Here is a 22,451-nt window from a genome sequence, read left to right as displayed (position 1 = left end):
TCTCTCTCCACCGGCCATGCACGACCGTTTCTCTCCCCAACCGTGGATTTCCTATTACTCTCGTTACGACTCACTGAGCCCCAGGCCCAAGGATAATGATGTGTTGTTTCTTGGTAGCATAATTTGTCACACGTATATTTCTTCTTCTTCTTCTCTTGCAGAAAGCACAGCTCCCTCTCACACACTCACACACTTCTTGTTAATTCAGAAGAACAAATGATCAACGTCAACAAATAACCTGAAATAGTGACTTTATGAGTTGGAATCAATGGTTATTTTGAGCCGCCACCGACCATAGACTTTAAAGGAAAGGACACTTCTTTTAAAGGAGAACAAAGGAAAATTCAAGTGAGATTATTTTGGGAACCTGGAGCTTACTTTCTTTTTTTTGTGTGTCAAGAGCTCAAGTCAGGTAAGTTTGGCTCCTTCTCAGGCGAGCTGCTCACATCATTTAGTTGTGACAGGCGCTTTTAGTGAATCTGGCGACAACGTTACAGCACGCTCGTGTCAAGTTTACACACACCACGCACATAGAAATAGCTTTTGTAATGCCTATGAAACAATCGATCTGCATTTTACATTTAACTTTGCCGAAAGCTGCATTTCAGTGAATATTTGTCGATACTCACGTCCGCGTAACTCAGGCACTGTCGGCTAAAGGCGAAACGCGCCCGTGCTGCTGCTCGGAGACAAACTAATTGCTTTTGTATGACTCCGTAAACCTGTGCGATGTGTAATGTCCTCATTGTGGGGGGTGTGCAGCACGATAGGAGAAGGGATAAGTGTTAGCTGAATGCTGCATGTTATCCGTCCACCGTTGTCTCTTTTTTCCTCATCCGACAACTTCAGCCGCGTTACCGAGAGGGGGGGAGGACGCGCTGCAGCATCTCCGTATCCTCGTTTTGTTTTGACAGCGCCCTTCAAAACCTCAGCCTCCATTTAAATCACCTTTCTCTTGAGTTGAGAATGAATAAGAGTGGCACGCTGTGGGAACTACTGCGTTTTTGTTTGCTGCTTTACGACCAGAGCTCAAAGTTGAAAGCGACTGACGCCGTGGTGGATGTCGATTCTCGCCGGCAGGCATGGCATGATGGTTATCCCCCGCTGGATGGACGCGAGATCCGCTCTATAACTTACTCGAGAAATCGTTTGCTTTTGTAATAGTTGACTGATAGCGTCTGTAGGCTACGTGTGTTGTGCAAATAAATGACCTGAGGTAAATGGCTTGCATGGTTTATTTGTTGCCTAGGTGGCGTTCACAGTCAGGAAGTCATGTCCAGATCGGGTGATAGAACATCCACCTTTGACCCAACACACAGTGACACCCTGCTGCACGGGCTCAATCTCTTATGGAGAAAACAGCTTTTCTGTGATGTGACTCTCACTGCCCAGGGACAGCAGTTCCACTGCCACAAAGCTGTGCTGGCATCCTGCTCCCAGTATTTCAGATCTCTCTTCTCTTCCCATAATGTAATCAACAATGAGGGGAGCAAAGGGGACCAGGGCAGCAGTGGGACCCCCTCATCCTCTCCTGACGACAAGCTGGTGACCCCTAGTGCCAGGCCCATCAATAACCTGGTCCTCCAGGGCTGCTCCTCCATTGGACTACGATTAGTACTGGAGTACCTGTACACTGCCAACGTGACTCTTTCCCTGGACACAGTGGAAGAGGTGCTGTCAGTCAGCAAGATCCTCAACATCCCCCAGATTACCAAGCTCAGCGTGCAGTTCCTCAACGACCAGATCTCCGTGCAGAACTACAAGCAGATCTGCAAGATTGCTGCACTCCACGGACTGGATGAGACCAAGAAGCTGGCCAACAAGTACCTGGTTGAGGATGTGCTGCTGCTGAACTTTGAGGAGATGTGTGCCATGCTAGATGCTCTGCCACCTCCGGTGGAGTCAGAGCTGGCTCTGTTCCAGATGTCAGTCCTCTGGCTGGAGCATGACCGGGAGACTCGCATGCACTATGCGCCGGACCTTATGAAGAGGCTGCGCTTCGCCCTCATACCTGCTCCAGAGCTGGTGGAGAGGGTGCAGTCTGTTGACTTCATGAGGAGTGACCCTGTGTGCCAGAAACTACTCCTGGATGCCATGAACTACCACCTAATGCCCTTCAGGCAGCACTGCAGGCAGACCGTGGCCAGCAGGTGAGGATGAGACAGACAAACATACACAGATACAAAGAGACAGATACACATATATGAGTTCACCCACACACACACACACATAACAGCAATGAGCTGTGTGAGAGTGGACGGAAGGCGATTAAATGCCTCCCACTTGTTAAATTTGAACAAATTGCCAACTCAAGTATTGCCCACTCGCTCAGATACTGGTCCCGCTGCCTGTGTAGTCGAGACCATGGAGGTGGTCAGTCAGAGATGTGTGGTTTGAGGCCCAGCTAATGGGGATTGTGGGGGTTTTCCTGTACAAGAATGCCAGCTGCCAAGGGGCTTGATCTACTCTATGCTGCACTGTACAACGTTACCTTATGTTTTAGTGAAGGAAAAACAACTCTTTATTTCTTCACACATCTGTGTAATTGCTCTCTAATCAGTGTAGACAAGATGCAGCAAACTAGATAAAGGTTATGCGTTCGATGTGTAACAGCTCTCATGAATACAATTTGAAATGCTGTAATTAAATTGTTACCAGAATTACATGGTAATTACTTAATAATTCTGGTATAAGTACAAGGATACTCCAGCTGTTGAGGTCACAATAAACAAATATTGGATACAGTCAGAGGGAATTCAATATTTCTTGGTGTTTACTATATTTGAGAAAATGCACAATTTATCAAATAAGGGACAATTCGACATTGCTCCCAATGTTCAAGTTAGACACACGTGTCTCACACAAAAACAGGCCAAACTGCATGTCTTAATTCCATGTTTGTCCTGATCAGCACTTTAAGGAGCTGGTAAGTAGAAACACATGGTCAGTAAGTCGACTGATTGACGGTGCTGTTATCAGGTTTTGTTTACAGAGCTGACTGTACAGTCAAGGCTGAAAGTCTTTTAGTAGTAATGGCATCAGTATTTGAGTATTGAATTCACTGCATACATCTTGAAAGAGCAGAAAATTAGAGCCGTGACACTGAGCATCTCTTTAAAATCCAAATTTTCAAAGAATCTTAAAGTGAAATAATTTGGCATGTATCTATTTCCACTTTGACCCAATAACATATTTATCCCCACATGTGGACCTAAATGAGCAAAGAATCAGGAATCCTCATAATTAGTTTCACATGCCACTGTTTCTCTCCTCTCTCAATTAATCACCATTATCTATGTCCAGGGGCTCATTTGCATATGAATAACCCCCAAACACTTCAGAGTGGGCCAGTAGCAGAGAGAACGTAGCAACGCAACGGTGATTTTCCCAAGCATAAAAAAAATAAAACATGAAAAAGGAAAAAGGTGAATGTGACTGAATATAAAGGCCAGCTACTCTTAATCTTTTTACTGCATATTGTGATTAATTGCTAGATTTGTTATGAAATCCATTAGGGGCCAGATAATGGTCATTAATGTAAAGTAAAGTGTGCAGCTTTTAGGTTATATTTCATATAGAAACAGCAGGAAATATCTCACAACTGGCTCAGAGATGTCACATGAATCACTGCAGCCAATGAAATGGAGACAGTGTATAGGCAGGTTTATGTACTCAATTGCGCTTTCAGCCTCCAGCATGGCACCCTGCATGACTGTCCTCGCTTCACAGCTAATTGAAAAGATATCTGTAGAGTACAATAACCATTCAGTAACACATCAAAAGGATAAGTACACTGTTGAACAATTGTTTTTGTTAATCATGGTAAAACGTGCCCACATATTTCTTGATTACTAGTCTCAAGTTCAGAACTTGGACCCAGACAAGGAGCTGTTATTCATTTAACCATGCACTTGTTCTTTATTTCATCGGCTGATTGTTTCATTCATACATTGTGCATTTTCAGAGTGAAAAATCAAAACATGCTGGGTAAGTGCTGTTAATGCTATCAAAGTAATTATGTAAATGAAGGAATTAAAGGTGTCTAGGTTCAGGTTGTGCTTATTTTGGCCTTTGGGTGTTTATTCCAAGCCTCAATACCTGTTTTGTTCTCTGTTTCCTAACACTTGTTCACACACTCACATTTTTGACATTACAGAATCCGTTCCAATAAGAGAATGCTGTTACTGGTGGGTGGTTTGCCTCCTGGACCTGATCGTCTCCCCAGCAATTTGGTCCAGTACTATGACGACGAGAAAAAGACATGGAAGATCCTCACAAGTGAGTAGCAAAGCCTCTGCTGCCTTTTTTTTTTTTTTTCCTGAGGCATCTTGTGTTAGTGGCTTTTATGATGAGAGGAAGTTGTTCCTATGGATGACTTTAACACAGGTTAATTTCCACAGAAAATGAGGGGAAGGAGTTCCCTAAATCCTTTAGGTAATAATGTATCACTATCACTTTTAATATAAGTTTTTAATCAGAGCGTGACTTCACAGCACTGTGGAGCTTCATGCCCGGTTTCCCTTGTTTTTGCTGAAATATGCTGGCAGGATGCATGATGAGATTTACTTGAATCTAATGATCTATTGTGGCAGATAGAGAACAATAATGAATGGCGTCTTTTAAAAAGTAGCTTTTAAATGTAGCTTTATTATACGCTCACATTGATCAATACATGAGACTGAATTACCCCAGACTAAAATGCTGCATGGAATTAGCCTGTTCCCCTATGAGTTAAATACCAAAGAGATGGACGGGGTCAGTGGAACACACCAGCTGTAATGTTGATACAAACATTCACAAGCAAATAGATGATTTTAATTGACTAAATAGCAAAAATATAAAAAATAAAGACATATCCTATAACCTGCAAGAATTTATGCTATGGTACAGCTTATGATATTGATTTCATGTTGCAAGTTGTCATAGTTTCCCCCCAAAAAACTGCTCCATTTAAAGAGGACTGTTTATATAGAACATCTTTGGAGCCTCTGTGAGTTTACCAGACACATTCCTGCAGCACTCACCTCTGTAAAGCTCTTTTTTCTCCCTGTCTTCCCTGACCTTTTAAGGCTCACCACTATATTGTTGCCATATTGCAAAGGTCAAACAAGAGCTAATGGGAAACCATATTTGTGCTTTGCATCATCATTGCCAGACCTATTGAGTTTTTGTCCTTTTGTTTTGGTTGCAGCCATATCTCAGCAGTGTCTCTTCATTCGTACATATTAGCCATAGGGTCTGTTTTCTGTCAGCTTGGTACTGTGCAGTTTATGTTCTCACTTTACGGCACAAGCTTTTAATGAATCTGGTATGGTATTTCGCTTGTTGCTTCTTAAAATCATAGAAAGTTTCTCCCTCTGCTCAAACATTTATTGGCAGTCGTTTGCTATTTTAGCTCATGTTTGACCGGATCTGTCAGGGTACATTTTCACAACAGGAGCCATGCATAAACAGCAGCCTGAATCTCTCTGGTGTTTATATTGTCATTTTCTCATTTAGCTCACACTCATGGGAATAAACCGCAACAAGCAAAAGGTCAACAGGGATTTCCATCACTCAAAACTAAAAAGTTAACACTCAAATGGTCCGTGGCCAAGTGGAAGGACAAAACTGCAAAATCATCCCCTTAACACATCAGTGACCATCTGATGTAGCCTCCACACAATGGATGTGGAATAGAAGATTATTAACATTCAATCATAACTTTTCAATGAGGCGAAACCTGAGAGGGACAGCCTTTGATTAAGACATTCATCAACACAATTTGGGAAGAATCTGATCCCTCTCGTTGTGTGGGATATATCTACTGCTCGCTGATTCCAGTGTAAAGTTTGCCATCTAGTGTACCCACAGCAGCGTGGACGAACACAAAACAAAGGCAGGCGCAGGCTCAGCAGGCTCAATGCTGGACTATTCTCCCCTCGTTCTTTAAACCAACCTGATATTGAAATCTCCCACATGGAAATGGACCTCGTCCACACAGCGTGGCCTAGAACAAAGGAATTCAGCTCAGTGGGATGCAATTGTAATGGTGTTAAAAGCACGTCAGAGCTCGAGCAGCAGTGGTGCATTAGCTGTGGAGTCATTCAACCAACCCCGACTGTGCCTCTATGCAGAGGTTTCTGACTCCCTCTAGTGAGCCCCAGAGCTCACTGTAGACTGGAGTGATGGCGTCCATCTCGTAGAGGACATGCTCATCCTGCCCTCCTATGGCTGTTCACACCCAGGGTTAGTGGAAGTGGAAGATTTCAGGGACAGGGGACAGATAGGTAGATTAATTTCTATTACTCATTCTCAGGTTATAATTATCAGTAAATTCATACACATTGTAGAAGAAGAAATAATTGATGTGTGTTATTATTTTCACTGCACAAGACTATTACAGTGGTCTTGATTATTATTATAGCTTGCCACTTATCCCACTGTTCACCTGTATCTGAGGGACACGTAGAGGTACGGCAAATGTCCCAAATCCTCCCACAGCACTCCTCATACTGTAGCCTGTGACATACTGTAAAGCCGTAATCTTCTTTTCACGTGGGTACAAGATGATTTTTAGTATGAGTACAAGTCGCGAGACATCAAATAAAAAGCCGCCCATCCGTGTCCTATATACTGCTGACTGAATGATAATGTAAATAGCATGTAAGGGAATTTGGCAGTCATATGGCACTCGTCTTTGAGGTGCACTGGAGGCAGGCAACCTAATCCCCTCGTTCGAGATAAAGCTGTGTTTAGTGTATGTAGTATTAGTTCCTATCTGAGACTCCCCTCCCATAGAGGACCGGCACATGTCAGCCAGCCAGAGTGAGATTGCAGGGAGAGGCCAATTGGAAAGAAATGAGATTCAAGGCTGTCTAATTTTGCAGCAACTGTGATCCATCAGGCGTTGTGGAGGTGACAGTGGAAATGACTGATGGAGACAGACAGGTGGGCTTTAACATTTCACTGATTTGTGCTCAAAAAGCACCGGGCCTGAGATTTATTGAGTGAACACGATCATGTTCATTATGACTGTCACCTAAGACCATTTCTCTACATCTCAATGGGGTCACTTCAGCAAAAGAAGATGGAGAAGAAGGGGGAGGGGGGCACAAAAACATACACAAGGGAAAAGCCCCCACAAGGTGTTGTGCTGCAACTGTGGGCTTGTAGCTGTTTATGCCAATGTGTGCTAACACAGGATGAGGAAGGTGATACGTAAAAGATCATATTTATTGAATGTGCTCTTGATATTATTAGATGATAGCTGCTATGGCATAGATAGATAGATAGATAGATAGATAGATAGATAGATAGATAGATAGATAGATAGATAGATAGATAGATAGATAGATAGATAGATAGATAGATAGATAGATAGATATTGCCGGAAACAAACTGCAGAATGTGTTACTCAGCCTCATACTTTCATTTGTTCCACTTTAAGAGTCAACAGGCTTGATTCCCCACAAGAAATCACTTCCTGTAGATGGATGAATGGAAGGTTACAAAACAAAAGCAATGAGGAGGGGAAATAAATCCTATAACACGTTGGCCTGTTGTGATGAGTGCACTGCAAATTAAATCAATCTTGACATTATCATGTACTATGAGCACTCCTTGTCAAACAATAGGACACGCAGCGCAACAACATGAAAATAGTCAGTGACTGACAAACACCGCCAGTGCAAATATCGCTTATTGAAAATTAAGATAACATTTAGTAGATGTTGTATAAATAATTCATTGTTCAGATCAGGAGACTTGTATCAGGGATCAGCAATTACTGTTCAACCAGCGCTCGTTTTTTGAAGCTTTCTTCAATGTAGTTTTACAATACTAAATAAAATTGATTTATACAACTTTTTTTATTTTTTTAAATATCTGAGGGAAGATGTGTTTTTTTGGTACATTAAGTGCTAACAGAGCTACAGCAGGTTATGTTAATAGTCATTTGACAAAAAACACCCAACTCTCTCAGATTGCATGTTCTGTGTTGCACTGCAAGACTGGACATGTAATTGATAAGTTATCCACACACAATGAGCAGCGGCTTTATTCATTTTATTTGTTTATGGATGAATGAAAATACTGTTTTTGTTGTCCTGTTATATTTATTGGCTTTGTATTAGCCTTGTGTTTATAATGTTATTTACAGTAAATGTATAAGCAATCATATAAATGATATGATGCTACTGACCAACATCATTCCCATGTTTAGTGATTGACACTCTTGATTTTTGTGCCTCATTCAGTAATGCCTTACAACAGTGCCCATCACTGCGTGGTGGAGGTGGAGAACTTCTTGCTGCTGCTGGGTGGAGAGGACCAGTGGAACCCCAATGGTACAGTAACACCACAGACTGAACGTCTTGCTTTCCAGTGACAGCACACAGCACATTTGTCAGTGTTTACTTCATTTAGAGAACACTCTGAGCCAGAGTTGAGTTAAGTTCAAACCCATCATAGTTAATGTAACACTTTGAGATAGTTTCAAACACTCATCCTTGAGCCAGATCAGCTCTGAGTGGACAAACAACACTCCAGTCAACACTTGTCAATAATTGGCACAGAAAAATAAATGTTATTAACACTGAAATATTTGTGGTGTAGAAGTGTCAAGAGTGCTTTTTGTGAAATGGTGGAAACACGCCACCATAGTAAGAAACAAAAACTGTAAATGATCAAAAAATCTGTCTTTTTGTTGTTATTCCATCAAATATCAACAATACAGTGCAACAGTGCTGCACATGGTGAAAGCAGCCGTGTTTATTTAGCTCCATACAACACCATCATCTGAGATCATTTAACATGTTGTAAAAAGAGTAAATTACAAGACTTCAGTCAACACTTGCTAACCAATGATGGTGAAAAGCAGCACTGAAAATCATTGTATGTGTGGTGATTTTCAGATAATATGTTTATATAAATGGAGTCACAGTTTTGCATTTTGTTTGTACTGTATGTAACAAAGAGTTAGCCAATTAGAGCTGGGCACTGCTGTAGTCTGGACTCAGTGGTGGAAGAAGTATTCAGATTCTTTACTTAAGTAAAAGTACTAATAACACAAACAAGTAAAGGTTCTGCATTCAAAATGTTGCTTAAGTAAAGTAAAAAAGTATAAATTGTGGCAGTTTAACCTGCAGCAATGCATCATATCCTGTGAGATCAACATATGTTTGTAGCGTTGCTGTCCTGTGAGAAACACATATCTCTAAAAAGTCAACTTTTCATAAAAGAAAGTCCTGTTTTCTGCTTTGTGACAATGCATTTTCTAAATCATCAGATTTGGAGATACATGATTTTCACTGGACAGGAAAGGTATGAAGAATTGTAATCTGGAAAGAAACTAGTAACTGAAAGTGTCAGACTAATGTAGTGGAGTTAAAAAGTACAATGTTTGCCTCTGAGATGTAGTGCAGTTAATGTTTGCATAAAATGGAAATACTAAAGTACATGAAACTTAAATAAATGCACTTAGTTACAGTTCACCACTGTATGTATTGTCCCATGAGGGCTCACTCAACTAAGTTATTTGAGTAATCAGTGCCATTGATCTTGACTGTATCTGTTTTGCAGGAAAGCACAGCACTAATTTTGTCAGCCGCTATGATCCCAGATTCAACAGTTGGATACAGTTGCCTCCGATGCAGGAGAGGTAAGTTCATTTGTGGTTATTATGCATTATTCATGCACATGTACAGGCAATCTGCACTGAGGGACTGTAGGATTTTTAGGTGTTTTGGAAGAACGGCACAAATATTATTGACTTGTAATAACTCATATATAAGAAAAACAAACAACATTGTGGTAAAATGAAAATTGATTTTTTTTTCAGTTACATAGAGACATTATATAATGCTTTCTATTATTCTATATGTATTGCCATTATACTTTGTATATTTTTGAAGTTAGAATATTAAAACAAAAAAGTCTTATGCAAAAGTAAGTACACCCATTACACTGGCAAAAGAGCAGCTGCTCACAGCTGGTAAGTATGTAGCTAGCCCTGAGCAGTTAACCTATTCCAAATCTATCCTTTCCACCTGACACACAAACTGTGGAAAATCCTACAACTAAACTCGTCATTGTTGGTTTAATGATGTTGTCTGGTTGACACCTCCTTCCTCAGGAGAGCCAGTTTCTTCGCCTGCCGCCTGGATAAGCACCTGTATGTGATTGGTGGTAGGAACGAGAGCGGCTACCTCTCCAGCGTGGAGTCCTACAACCTTGAGACTAACGAGTGGAACTACGTGTCGTCTCTGCCGCAGCCTCTGGCCGCCCATGCAGGAGCAGTGCACAACGGCAAGATCTACATATCAGGTCAGGAGAGAAGCTGTCACTGAGTCACACTTATTATCCAGCCTTCTTGTGTCAGGAAAAACCTGTTGAGCTTCCTGCAAATTAGTTGTCGTCACTCTGCTACGTAATATGTACAGAGCTTTTTTTAATATAAGGTACCTGATGTACATTGCTCAGCATTTGATAAGTTTTTGGCATATCTGCTAACAAGATCAATCAATAATCTTTATTACCACAGTTAGAAAATGTATTGCTCTCATATTAAAGCGGCAGTGACCATAGACAACAATACACACATATGCAGTACAGAATAGTAGAGTGCAACGTACAGGACTTTTATTCAAGTCCAAACTTAAGGTAGCTTTACTTTTTAGTATTTTGGAGAGTTTTGAGGGAAAATATTGTACTTTTTATACCATTACATGTGTTTGACAGCTGCAGTAAGTAGTTAGTTTGCAGATTAAGATTTGATATACACATTACACAGCAGTTATATTAGGTAGTTAAATTAACCTTCACCAAGACCCTTTACAAGATTAAAGTGCTGCTTACAGAGCAATGAATCAGCATTTGTAATTAATTAACGTAATTACCAATTAATTAACTCAATAATAACATAACCCTAACACGATTCATTCTGTGTGTTATGTAATGAGAACTTACTGTTAAATGTTGCTGATAATGCTTTGGTACTTTTGCTTGAGAAAGATTTTGAATGGAAGACTTGAAGTAATGTAATGGATTATTTTTATATTATGGTGTTGGTTTTTTTTTCTCTACACAAATCTAAAACAAGTTAAATATAATTATTCACAGAGAAAAGCGCAAAACTCCAGTATAAGTTACAGCTTATGTTAAATGTTAACATTGCCAAAGTATCACAAGCTGCATTAAAACAGAGTGCACACATATTAAAGACAATACAGAAATATAAATATTGTGTTAAAAGAGAATTCCACCAATCTACATTACATTGTTGGACTCAAGATGGACAGTATAAAAAAGCGCGTCAAAACCGAAGCAGCAGAACCAAAGATATTATCTTCTCTAATTCCACACAGTCTTCTTCTCGACCTCAACATTACACACAATGCAACTTGTCTGCTGACAGAGAGAGAGACAGAGATTCAGGTGTGTTATGCTTGTCGTAGCTCCACACCCCCACGTTTTTTTTATTTCCCAATTTGTAATCTCCAGACCCAATAAATGTTTAGCTCAGCACCATCTGGTTACACAAAAGGCTTTATACAACTTTTTTTTCACATATGCAGCAGTGCTCTTATGTACTTTGATGTGTGAAATCAGTGGCGTTCCCCTTAAATCAAGGACAAGTGAGCACTACATCTTTCCATCCTCTGTCCAGGCACCCTCCAGCCAAACACCAACGTCCAAATGGCAGACTCCTCTCTGAAAGGCTGGACGGAAAAAAGACATGATTTAACCCCTTTTTTACCCTTTTGATTTGATTCTCACAGGGTTTCTTCAAACTCACAGGTTGAAGGTGCCATGAAAGTACAAAGGATTTGAAACCGACTCCATGTAACTCCGGTATAAAGTCTATAGCAATACTTCTACTGTCTGAAATCTGTAATGATTTCTCTTGTTTCAGTGACATTCAGATCAGTCAAAGACTCATCACACCAACACAGAAAATCATAAAGTAAAATCCCCCTCCTCCAAAACTCTATCACTGAATCATCTGTGAGCTTTATGATGTGACTGTTGTACTGTATTATGCAGCGCGCCAGTCATTACAGTATGAATCTAGAAGGAGGGAACAAAGGCACCAACCTTGAGTGGAACCTGTGTTTGAATAGAGCCGGTTGGAGAAGGCGCCATTAACTCTGACGCACTGCGATCTATCAGACTCCCTCTCACCCCCCCAAGAAAAAAAAAGAAAACAAAACGTCTCAGCAGTGATACAAAGAAAGTTAAAAAAAGAGCCAACTTGTAGAGAAAGAAATCAATCTATAATTATTAATCATATGCTAAGTGATTTATGTGTTACCATCGTGTTATCATTTTACAATATATTTCAACGTGGGAACCCTGGTAATTGAGGTTTAGCAATAAATCAGTTGGTTTTTTAAAATGAGGACTATCATTGATCAGCATACTCGTGGGTCAGTTTGCCCTGCAGAGATATTAGATAAGCAGCCAGTGTGTCACAGTTTTAAAGGCATAGTTCTGTGTTTCCCTGTTGCAGGAGGAGTTCACAATGGAGAGTATGTGTCGTGGCTCTACTGTTATGACCCTATAATGGATGTGTGGGCTAGGAAACAGGATATGAACACAAAGCGCGCCATTCATGCTCTGGCTGGAATGAACGACCGCCTATATGCTATTGGTGGAAACCATTTGAAAGGTAAGTACTCGAGCATTTCAGGAAATGAACAGAAAACAGGTCAAGACTGCTACTTTTTTTTTATTACAAAGCTGCGTGAAAGAGATGCTGCCATTATGAGCAGGCAACAACGGCCTTTATTATACTACCATAGCGACCCATAGTCCCTCCTCTCTTTCACACATCATTCAAGGTACAAAATGAAAAAAACTGGACTAACAGCTACATTGCTGTTATGTGTTGTGCATTTCGGATTCGATCAGCAAAACTCAATGCTGCCATTCGAATGGGAATTACGAAAAAGATTAATATGTTTCTTTGAAATGCAGTCTTTCCCTACTAATTTAAAAGACTGTTAAATGTACATTTACTGTACATGGTGTACAGTTTGCAAACTCTAATTGGCTTTTCACTGCCACAGATTCAAATTCAGCACATGCAAATGTTCCACAAGTGCACTGAGATCTGTCATCACTCTTGTCTCTGCTTTGTTTTTGTGGGGTGTGGATGTAGGCTCTTTACAGTGTGGGTGGGTGTTTGTTCATTCATTTCAACGTAAAGCACATTGAGTTCATTTATAGTGAAATGAGCTATATTAATAAAAGTCCTCGCCTTCGTTTTTTAGCAATGCTCAGGTACTTTCAGGAAAGGCAGACGCATGTAAATATGATCGAGCCGTCTTCAGAGGCCCTCAGAGGAATGAGGAAAGAAAACAAAGATTCTTTGGACTGATCCAGATGTCAATGTTTCATCTCCTTTTTTTCTCCTGTATTTACCTGCATATATAGTGGCTATTATGTTGCTCTATATGTTGAGCAACAGGTTTAAAGAAACAGGCAGTATATTAAACTGGACCTACTGTACAATGACAGGACACTGCACACGATACACTGCATTCAAAACTTGAATTCAAATCATAACTATTACTCTATAACAAGTGAAATCAAACAAATTGAAGTTTATCACCATTATTAAATCTCAGCCAATCTGCTTCATCAGGACCTTGCGGCCGTGGTTTGAACAGATTTTATTTGTGGTTGCCTGGCAACTTAAGCAAACACACGACCCACGGCTGCCTTCAGATTTTTGATTCAAATGTTTTTAAATCCTGATTGGTGCACAGAGGTATGTGACCTCACCTTTTTTCCAACCGGGTCCCACTCGCCGAAAAAAGAGGAAGAAGAGTCCATTAAAGTCAAACGGCTTATTGCTGCACCCCGAACCTACAATTACAGGGCATATTAACTGCATGTGATACACTGAGGTACTGACATTTTCAGATATTTTTCCTCCTCTCTCACAAAGGTTTCTCCCATCTAGACGTAATGCTGGTGGAGTGTTACGACCCGAAAGCTGACCAGTGGAACATCCTGCAGACACCCATCCTGGAGGGCCGCAGCGGCCCGGGCTGCGCTGTTTTAGATGACAGCATCTTCCTTGTCGGGGGCTACAGCTGGAGCATGGTATATTCTTACACATCAGATTACATTATTTTAGATTACAGAATAAAGCTGGCAAAATTCTATATGTTTGTTATTATGAACAAATCCCCTGAAAAGACTAAAACCAACAGTGTGACCTTCTGACTCCTCTACCCTGTCTGTGGCTCAGGACAGGAATATATACTTTCACTTCTTAAAAAGGCTAAATACTTTTCTTACACACCTGGACACTGTTACTTAAACAGTAATAAGAACTGGATTTATGGTCTATGGACTATTTCAGCTGCAGGTTAGGACACATTTGGCAGGATGGTATATTTGGGACTAACCGAAAATAAACTACAGTGTGTGCGTGTTCATGGAAATGAAGGAAGGCGACCGCAAGTACAACACTGTGGCTCATTGATGTGTTTTTAATAATGTTTGGACAACAGTGGAATCCGTTGCAAAGAGCAATAAGATATGTCCAACTTTGGCTGCACTCAATACGTGTTAGTTTTGGTCTTTTTATGGAATTTGTAGACAAAAGAAAAATCAAGAAAAACCCCAGACTTAGTCTTTAAACTTGTCCCTGCTGTTTTTGACTACATGCATTCATATAAAGCAGAGCTTTTCCATTCCACACTTACCAAAACAGCACGAAGAGGAATGAAGAGAATGACTTGATTTTCTTTTCTTCCCCCAGGGGGCCTATAAGTCTTCTACCATCTGCTACAGCCCAGAGAAAGGAACATGGACAGAGTTGGAGGGAGAGGTGGCAGAGCCCTTAGCAGGCCCAGCCTGTTCCACTGTCATACTGCCTGCCTGCCTTCCCTTTAACAAATGACAACTAAGGGCGCGTGAGGGCGAGGGGCAGCAGAGGGAATGGGGGGAGGACCATCAATAAGCAAAACAGTTGTCAACAATTTTGTGACAAACCCTCCGGTCAGACGACGGGGGTGTGTATAAATTATTTTTTTACAGGTTTGACCAGAGCACTTTCGTTATTCCCAACTGAAGGTTTAAAAAAAAAAGAAAAAAAAAAGAATAAGAATTGTGTAGCTCATGTATTTAAACTCATCTGTGTTCTGAGAAATGGTCAGTTTCATATTTGATTTAAACTGGTAGTAAGTGTTTTTGGCTTCTCTTCTATAGCACGCATAGTGTTGAACTGAATTATAGCTTTCAAATCCATTGTATCTTGTATTCAGTAGAGGCATAATTCAAGCAAAACGCAGTGTTGTTTCATGGGCTGACACTGGGAGGAAAGGTGATCAGTCCCAGATTGTCATGGGGTTATGTTAAACTAGGGCTGGGTGAGTTACATTAACCGTGATGATCAAAGTGTATAAATATTCCTCATTGCTCATGTTACAACTCATCTTTCTCTGGCTGGACTGTGCACTTATCCTGCTGCATCACCTGGTCACATCATTATGCAGCCGTTTTGTTGTCTCTCTGAAAACAAACATATTTACATGGTTAAGCATTTCCAGAACCTGCATTTGTCATTATTCAACAGACATGGTATGAACAAAAATACAGTGTGACAAGACCTGCAAGCAGAGGTCCAAACACTAAAAAAGACGCAGTTACACACTGATCTTTATGAGGATGTCTCCATGGAGCCCAGCCCTAATTTTTAACTAACTATCTTCAGAATTCACACCCAAACTAAAGTCGTGTTTCTGTATAACTTGTTGAACAGAGAAAGTTCCTCACAGGTTATCTGCTTGACAGAAAAAATCTTTGCCAAATGTTTGTGGCTACTGTTCTTCATGCTGCAAGCAAAACAACTTAAGGTTCACCACTGATCCTTAAATATTCATACAACGCACTAATGTTCATATTAATTATACAATGATGGTACAATCAAATTGTAACTGCTAGCCAGTGTATTTATGGGTAGCATGTTGGGGTAAACAGACGGAGAGGACGTTAGTTTGGTTTGTTCTCTTTAACAAGTTAATGCCTGAAGGGTTACCTTGATGGGAGTTTAATCTTTAATGTATGAAAAACAAACAGGCATACAGTGGTCCTTAATGCACTAGTAGTGAACTTTTAATTCAGCACTTTTAATTCACTAAAATGTAAATTAATGAATGTGCTGTGTTTAAAATATGATCATCAGTACAAATGAATCTAAGTCCAGTCTAGTCTACGTTATTAGGTTCATAAAGTTGACTCTAAATATCGATGCAGTACCTGTTGAATTCTGTAAAGATTTGTTGATTTCATTCTTGTACATAATCGCTTGCAGTGAAACATTTTTGTGCACTCAACCTTGGATTTATTCTCAAATCCTGTTATGTCCTTTGCATTTTAGAATATGAAAATAAATTGACTCTTGATGATTAAAATACATTTCTCAGTTCTTTGACGTGTTAGACAGAAAATAAGATAATGTAGAATCTTGTGTGACTAGATGTGAGCGTGATTGATTTATTTATGGGAACAGCTGAGGCCTGAGGCATTATGTGTTCAGGCTGTCTGTCTATACATGCGTAGATCCGTTCCATTCTTTCGAACATAGTATCTCAGTAACACCTGAGGGAATCTCTTGGACTCAAGGGTGAACTGATTAGATTTTGGTGGTCAAAGGTCACACTGACCTCTCAAAATACATCTTTTGGCCATAACTCAGAAATTCATATGGAAATTATGACAAAAATTTCACACAAATGTACATATAGCGTAAAATGAGCAAGTGATGACATTTTATAACCAAAAGGTCAAAGGTCAACTTCACTGTGACATCATAACGTTGCTGCTTTTCTATCCATTCTTCATCACCATAACTCAGGAACAGAAGGGGAGATTGTGAACATAGTTCACATTTGGTCAGATATTGAATTGGTGACACTAATTTTGGGCATCCAGCTTCAAAGATCCATATTTGAAGCACTGTAGTCCACCACAAGCTCCTTGGTTCTGCTGATACTGAGGTTCAGGTGGTTGTGATGAAGCTCTCTATCAGTCATCTGTACTGCATGCTTCTCACTGGAAATTATTCACTGGAATCACACATGTCAATATAGAGATAACCTCCATGTCAGCAAACGGTACAGTTCAATACCTTCTAGTTTTGAGATAATTCAGCATCTTTTAATTAGTAGACATACTGTGACAAAACTGACTTTGAGATGGACTTATGACACAGGAAAACATACTTCTATCACCACATTTTTCAAATGATTCTAAATTTTTTTGGTACTTTTCTCTGAATATTTTTCTGCCTCAAAATGTAATCACATGAAACAACCCAGAGGCAAAGTCATTCATTGGTTGAACTGTTCACCAATCAAGCAGGAACTGCTTTAATTTGAAGGAGTTGCGAACGAAAACGTTTTAGAGGCAGATCTGTGTAATAACTCATCTAAATGATTAAAACACAACGCCACACTTTGATAGAATGAAGCTCAGACACGCAGCGAATGCCAAGTGTTCACAGCTCGTACAGACATTTGAAATGTTTCGATACATGAGCAGGAACATTTTCCCCTCCTGCTCGCCGAGTACTGAGCTTGCAGTTGTGTCAAACTGCAGCCAGACTTCGATACTCCGCTGCAGTCGACTCGACTGGACTGCAGGCTAATTAACGTCAACACGAGTTAAAGAGAGATTAATTGAACTTTGAGCTCACCTCAGCAGCCCCTAACACATAGACCGACTGTTGTGGATGATACCAATCTAGACTTGGCTCCACACTCTGAGCCTACAAAAGGTACAGTTATTAATAAATCTCACCTTGAAACACCTTAAGATGAGAAAAACACAGCATTACACCAAGTGGGAGTCTGTACCAAGCGAACCTGATGTTTACCCTCAGGGCAGCCTCTCATGCCAGACCAGATTTGATTTGCCAACCATTTACTACCAACTGTCTCATGCACCAAACAGCATGCTGCCCCCCCACACACACACACCCCAACCACACACACACACACACACACACACACACAAACACCTGATGGTTTATTTCTAACGCCTTTTTTTTTCCTTTCAATGGCAGCAGTTTCTCTGCTTGGCGTCTTCACTTCATGCATCCGCTTGGCCATGTGCCTAGAGGATAAGACGGCAATTATTTCCTCACAGAGATGATTCTGCTAGATTACATAAATCCATATCTAATTCAGACAATATGGCATCGGGATGTTGGAAAACAGTCTTCTTCGTGTCGCATAATCTTCAGAGACGTGTCTGACAAACGCCACTGAGACACTGCAGGGTGTTTGAATGCCTCATCTAGTCAGTGGTAACTGGACTTCATCACTACAAACAGCTGAGGGGCACAAAGATTTGGAAAGCCGGGATAAAAATCAAGAGGTTTAGACAGAGAAACTGAGACTGGAGTCTGTGTGGATTTGAAGTCTTCATTTACCCTTCGGTGTTGGTGGCGGCAGATGGTTTCTGCTCTGCTCTCAGTCCCACTGCTAACACCTTTTCCCCAGCTTAGGGAATAACAGGATTGGTTAATATGAAGACGGCTGGCCTTTTAATTAAGTACACGGGCCGTCATGGCTCTGTTTTAATCACAGAAAAAGTCCTTGGCGCTAGTTTCATAATAGTACACACAGGACCCACTTTTTGTGGCCTGGAAAGGGCTGAAGAAATTCTTATCTATGGAATTTATGTCTCTTATCATATAAACAGAGCTGGAACAAATAATTTAATAACTTGTTTTCAACACTAAACAGCTGCATCAGGATCACCTGTTTTTCTGGACAAAGATGGATTTAGTTTTATAAAATGAACTTCTTAATTCACATTATCACAAAACCTTTATGTTGCATCTATTCCTGATAAGGATGTAACATCAGATTGCCTCTCCTGATGTGGTAGGATCAGCAGCCAGAGCCATTAAGCACACAGCATGAAACATTAAACTTAAATCCCACTGTACTTCACCTCCCCCAGCATCTTCTTTTTAGCATTAATTTGTATGATTTTTATCCCTGCATGCAGCACCTCTCTGATCTGCGTTCTGCACCTCTGATTGTTTGTCACTCCACTTTTTCTTCCGACTTGCAAAGTTCTCTGAGAGGGAGAACAGACTTAATCTTACTTAAAGTTTACAGAGAAAGAACTTCAGATACAGAGACTGTTAATATACTGAAGTTACAAGCAGAAATGTGCTATAATCAAACTGCCTTGATGATTGTCGATGGTACTTTTGTGGGAAAGTGAGCATCTTCCGACCTTTTCATCTTGCCTTTTACTCAAATTCACACATTTTCTACTAAAAGCTCAAAGATTTCTTATGCTTAAACTGGAACGTGAGAGCATCTCCTGTAAAAAACAGTTTCATGCATCTTCCAAATCAGGAACGCAAGAAGAGATCGTTTACATACAGCAGTTAGATCACTAAAAAACAATCAAGTGGAAAATATATGCCAATTTTAGGGGGGATGCTCCTTTGCCTAATGATGGAAAGTAGTAAAGCATCTTTTAATGTTCATATTTTACTTGCTTTAAAAAAGAAACTACTGAACATGCGTGAAGTTTAGGTTAATAAAGTTGACGTTAATTTTTGTGCTTTATTTTATTTACGTGGGTTCAGGTGATTAATTCCAAAGAAATTCTAAACCAGATGTAGAGCAGACCAATTTAGAGTTTTGTAGGGGAAAATGTACAGTTTCTCCACAGCCAAGCATTCATCTGACATACAGGAATAGCACTACTTACAATAATAAAAAAGAGATGAATGAATACTCCTTTAAAAGGAGCAGCTTTTCATGGAAATTCTGCTACAAATGTCTTAAACTCAACAAAACTAATCAAAATAGCAATCTATGACTTTTAATATGTTATTCTTTGGTTTCATCACTCCTAATGTCTCTAATGTTGTAGTATATCCAGTCCTCTTTTTCATTTGTTGCAGTACAGCACAAAGTAACAAAGTACATTTACTCAAGTATGGTATTTGTGAATAGTTCTGAGGTACTGTACGTATACTTTACTTTAGTATTTACTTTTTTACAGTTTTTGGCCTGAACCAGGTTTGACGTTAAAGTGGCACTCTGTCAGTTTAGCTTTCTGGTCCAAGGAGCAAAAAATACTTGCACTCAACTATATTTCAGCGGCATATACTGTATTTTTTTTTTCCACCACTACAAATATTTAACAACTAAAGTCACTTTACAGATTAAATTTTTATACACAAATATCATGTTATTGAATATACTGCTATAGGCTGCATGACCCAACAGTTTAGTTTGGTCATAAATGATTATGCACTTTTATATTAAGCACTCATACATTTGAATGTATGCATATTGTTGGTATTATTATTATTATATTAATATATTATGACATAATATATATGACATTATAATATAGAATCTAACACAGACAGAAGCCATTTTGCTTTCAAATATTGTAAAAAATATTGTATCTAATAATTTAAAATGATGCCTTTTACTTGTATAATTGGGCATTTTCACTCTGCTGTAGCCAATTCCTTCTTTTAATGAACAAAGAATCTGACTACGTCTTATTTGCTGTTTATTTATGTTTGTTGGGGGGGGTCAAAGAAATACCTCAGGTCCCCACACAGGCTCGTGCCGGCCCTGCTATTACACAAACAGATGCGCTTATATACTGAAGAACCTGCAGGAGACAGAAATATGAAGAGCAGGTGAGGCTGAAGGTGAAACCTGCGCTGTTCACCTTTGATGTCGGTGCAGTTCTTTGTCCGCTGAGCCCGCGGGGCGTCAGGTATGCGGCTTTAGTCCACCATCTAGTGGATAATTATATCGCAGCCAGTGCATCTGCGCTCACACCACACCGCCGTCTGAAATGAGCAGCGTGCGGACCTGTTGCATTCATCATCCTCAATAAAACCCGCCTGGTCTCTGCACAGGTAAACAACTTCTCAGCCGCTGAGGAATTGTGCGAATTAAGTCATCAGACGAAGTTTTGAAGGAAGAAGCCATTAATCCTGACCCACATAAAGTGACTCATATCACCGCAGCCAGCCAGTGAAGATGGTTGGGATTACTTCCATGCCTCGCGCTTGTCCCCATGCCTGTTTACGTTCACGTGAGCTACACTCCCCTGGCTCCCAGCCACCCCGCGGTATTTATAGCCAAACAGCCCTAATCATCACTCAAGGAATCCTCGCGAAATCCTCCTGCAGCCACTGAACTTGGGACCGAGTGCTGACGGGCTGAATTTGGGATCCACCTGATCGGGGCTCTGCTGACGATGAAGGAGCGCGCGTCGCCTCGAGGTAAAGCCGTCAAATTCATTAATCATTTCATTGGTTAATTGACATTTTCTTTTGCTTCCTGTCGCGCGCGCCTCATCCACGCGCTCCAACATTTTTAGCATCTTGTTCGTCTGTTTCCACTCATGACCGCTGCTCCGTGTGTTGTTGTTGTTTTTCTTTGTTTCTTCACTTGCGTAAAACACTTAACTCCACCAGAAGACAAGAAGCAGCATCCTAACGAGTGCTTGTTAACAGGCCACTTAATGTATTTGTAAAACGACTGCAGACCCGCAGCTGAACCGCACAAATGAGAAGAGGGGAGTGTGTGTGTGTGCGTGTGCGTGTGTGTGTGTGTGTGAGGGGGTCCGCCTGTTGTTTCCTGTAGGCTCTATAGTGGTTGCACTAATTAAAGCAAAGGAGATCACAGCCTGGAGCTGAAATTATTTGAATTTAAAATAGAATAGCATCTCCACTAAGGTGTTTGAACTTTAATGAATTACACAGCGAAGGTGGATGCCTCTTGCAGCAGTAATTACTGCCTGTATGCACTCTGCTGTTGGCTTATTGATGCTCTTTTCCATGCAGCAGCCTCACCAGCGCTGCCATTCGTGCTTGATTCCATTTGTCTGAATAAGTCACCCAGATGTGATGGGTTCGCGTCGTCTGCGCATGCATCCCAGCTTGTTTGCCCTGCTGCTGTTTGAAGGTGCGCCTGGTGATACAAGCGCCTTGACATTTCAATTCCCCCACAGCTCCAGCTGCAAAACCCGCCAGATAATTCAAGGCGCCACGAGGCTTCGCATATCTTTTGAACCCGGCCATCAAGCCACCCGTGTGAATGTGTGCGTTGACCTTGCAGCCTCTCCCGCCTTTCGGGCGAGCTGCGTTTGAGGGCAGAGCTCAGCTCAGACTGTGTCCAGTTCATGTCTGAGGAACCCTGCCGCTGATGAGTGACTCACTGTGCCTTTGCTTCAGCTCTCCCACACTCAGTCATCTTCCTTTCAGCTGCGGCTCAGTGGAAACAGAATTGTTTCGTCTGTCTCTGACTGTCTCGCCTCAAACTTGCTGTTTTCCAGCCTTGCCACATCATCTCCCTCATATTTCCCTCTCTCTTAGTTACACACGTCTACGCTTAGCTGGACAATGGCAGCAACAGCAGGATAATGGTTTAAAAAGGTCTGTTGTGTTGGGT

At 40.8% G+C, this 22,451-nt stretch overlaps 1 protein-coding gene across 1 annotated transcript; it reads left to right on the top strand.

Annotated features, from left to right (window-relative positions):
* Positions 1-1,257: 1,257 nt before the first annotated feature.
* klhl14 (kelch-like family member 14) lies at positions 1,258-14,896 on the top strand. Its single transcript, XM_041949885.1, has 8 exons — positions 1,258-2,150; positions 4,157-4,278; positions 8,238-8,327; positions 9,562-9,640; positions 10,115-10,305; positions 12,491-12,649; positions 13,934-14,091; positions 14,756-14,896. Exons 1-8 carry the CDS (start codon positions 1,273-1,275, stop codon positions 14,894-14,896), a joined length of 1,818 nt encoding a protein of 605 aa, XP_041805819.1. The 5' UTR covers positions 1,258-1,272.
* The last annotated feature ends 7,555 nt before the right edge of the window (positions 14,897-22,451 follow it).

The sequence above is a fragment of the Chelmon rostratus genome, chromosome 12 (genome assembly GCF_017976325.1).
Source record: "Chelmon rostratus isolate fCheRos1 chromosome 12, fCheRos1.pri, whole genome shotgun sequence".
In the NCBI taxonomy this organism is placed as follows: Eukaryota; Metazoa; Chordata; class Actinopteri; order Chaetodontiformes; family Chaetodontidae; genus Chelmon; species Chelmon rostratus.
Note: the sequence above shows the minus strand (reverse complement) of the source record. Positions and strands in the feature narration are given on the sequence as shown.

Excerpts from the sequence above, each read along its gene's own strand:
- klhl14 (XM_041949885.1), top strand. The coding sequence starts at position 1,273 with ATGTCCAGATCGGGTGATAGAACATCCACCTTTGACCCAACACACAGT. Across the intron at positions 8,328-9,561 it reads GGACCAGTGGAACCCCAATG|GAAAGCACAGCACTAATTTT; the intron begins GTACAGTAACAC and ends TCTGTTTTGCAG. Across the intron at positions 14,092-14,755 it reads GGGGCTACAGCTGGAGCATG|GGGGCCTATAAGTCTTCTAC; the intron begins GTATATTCTTAC and ends TTCTTCCCCCAG.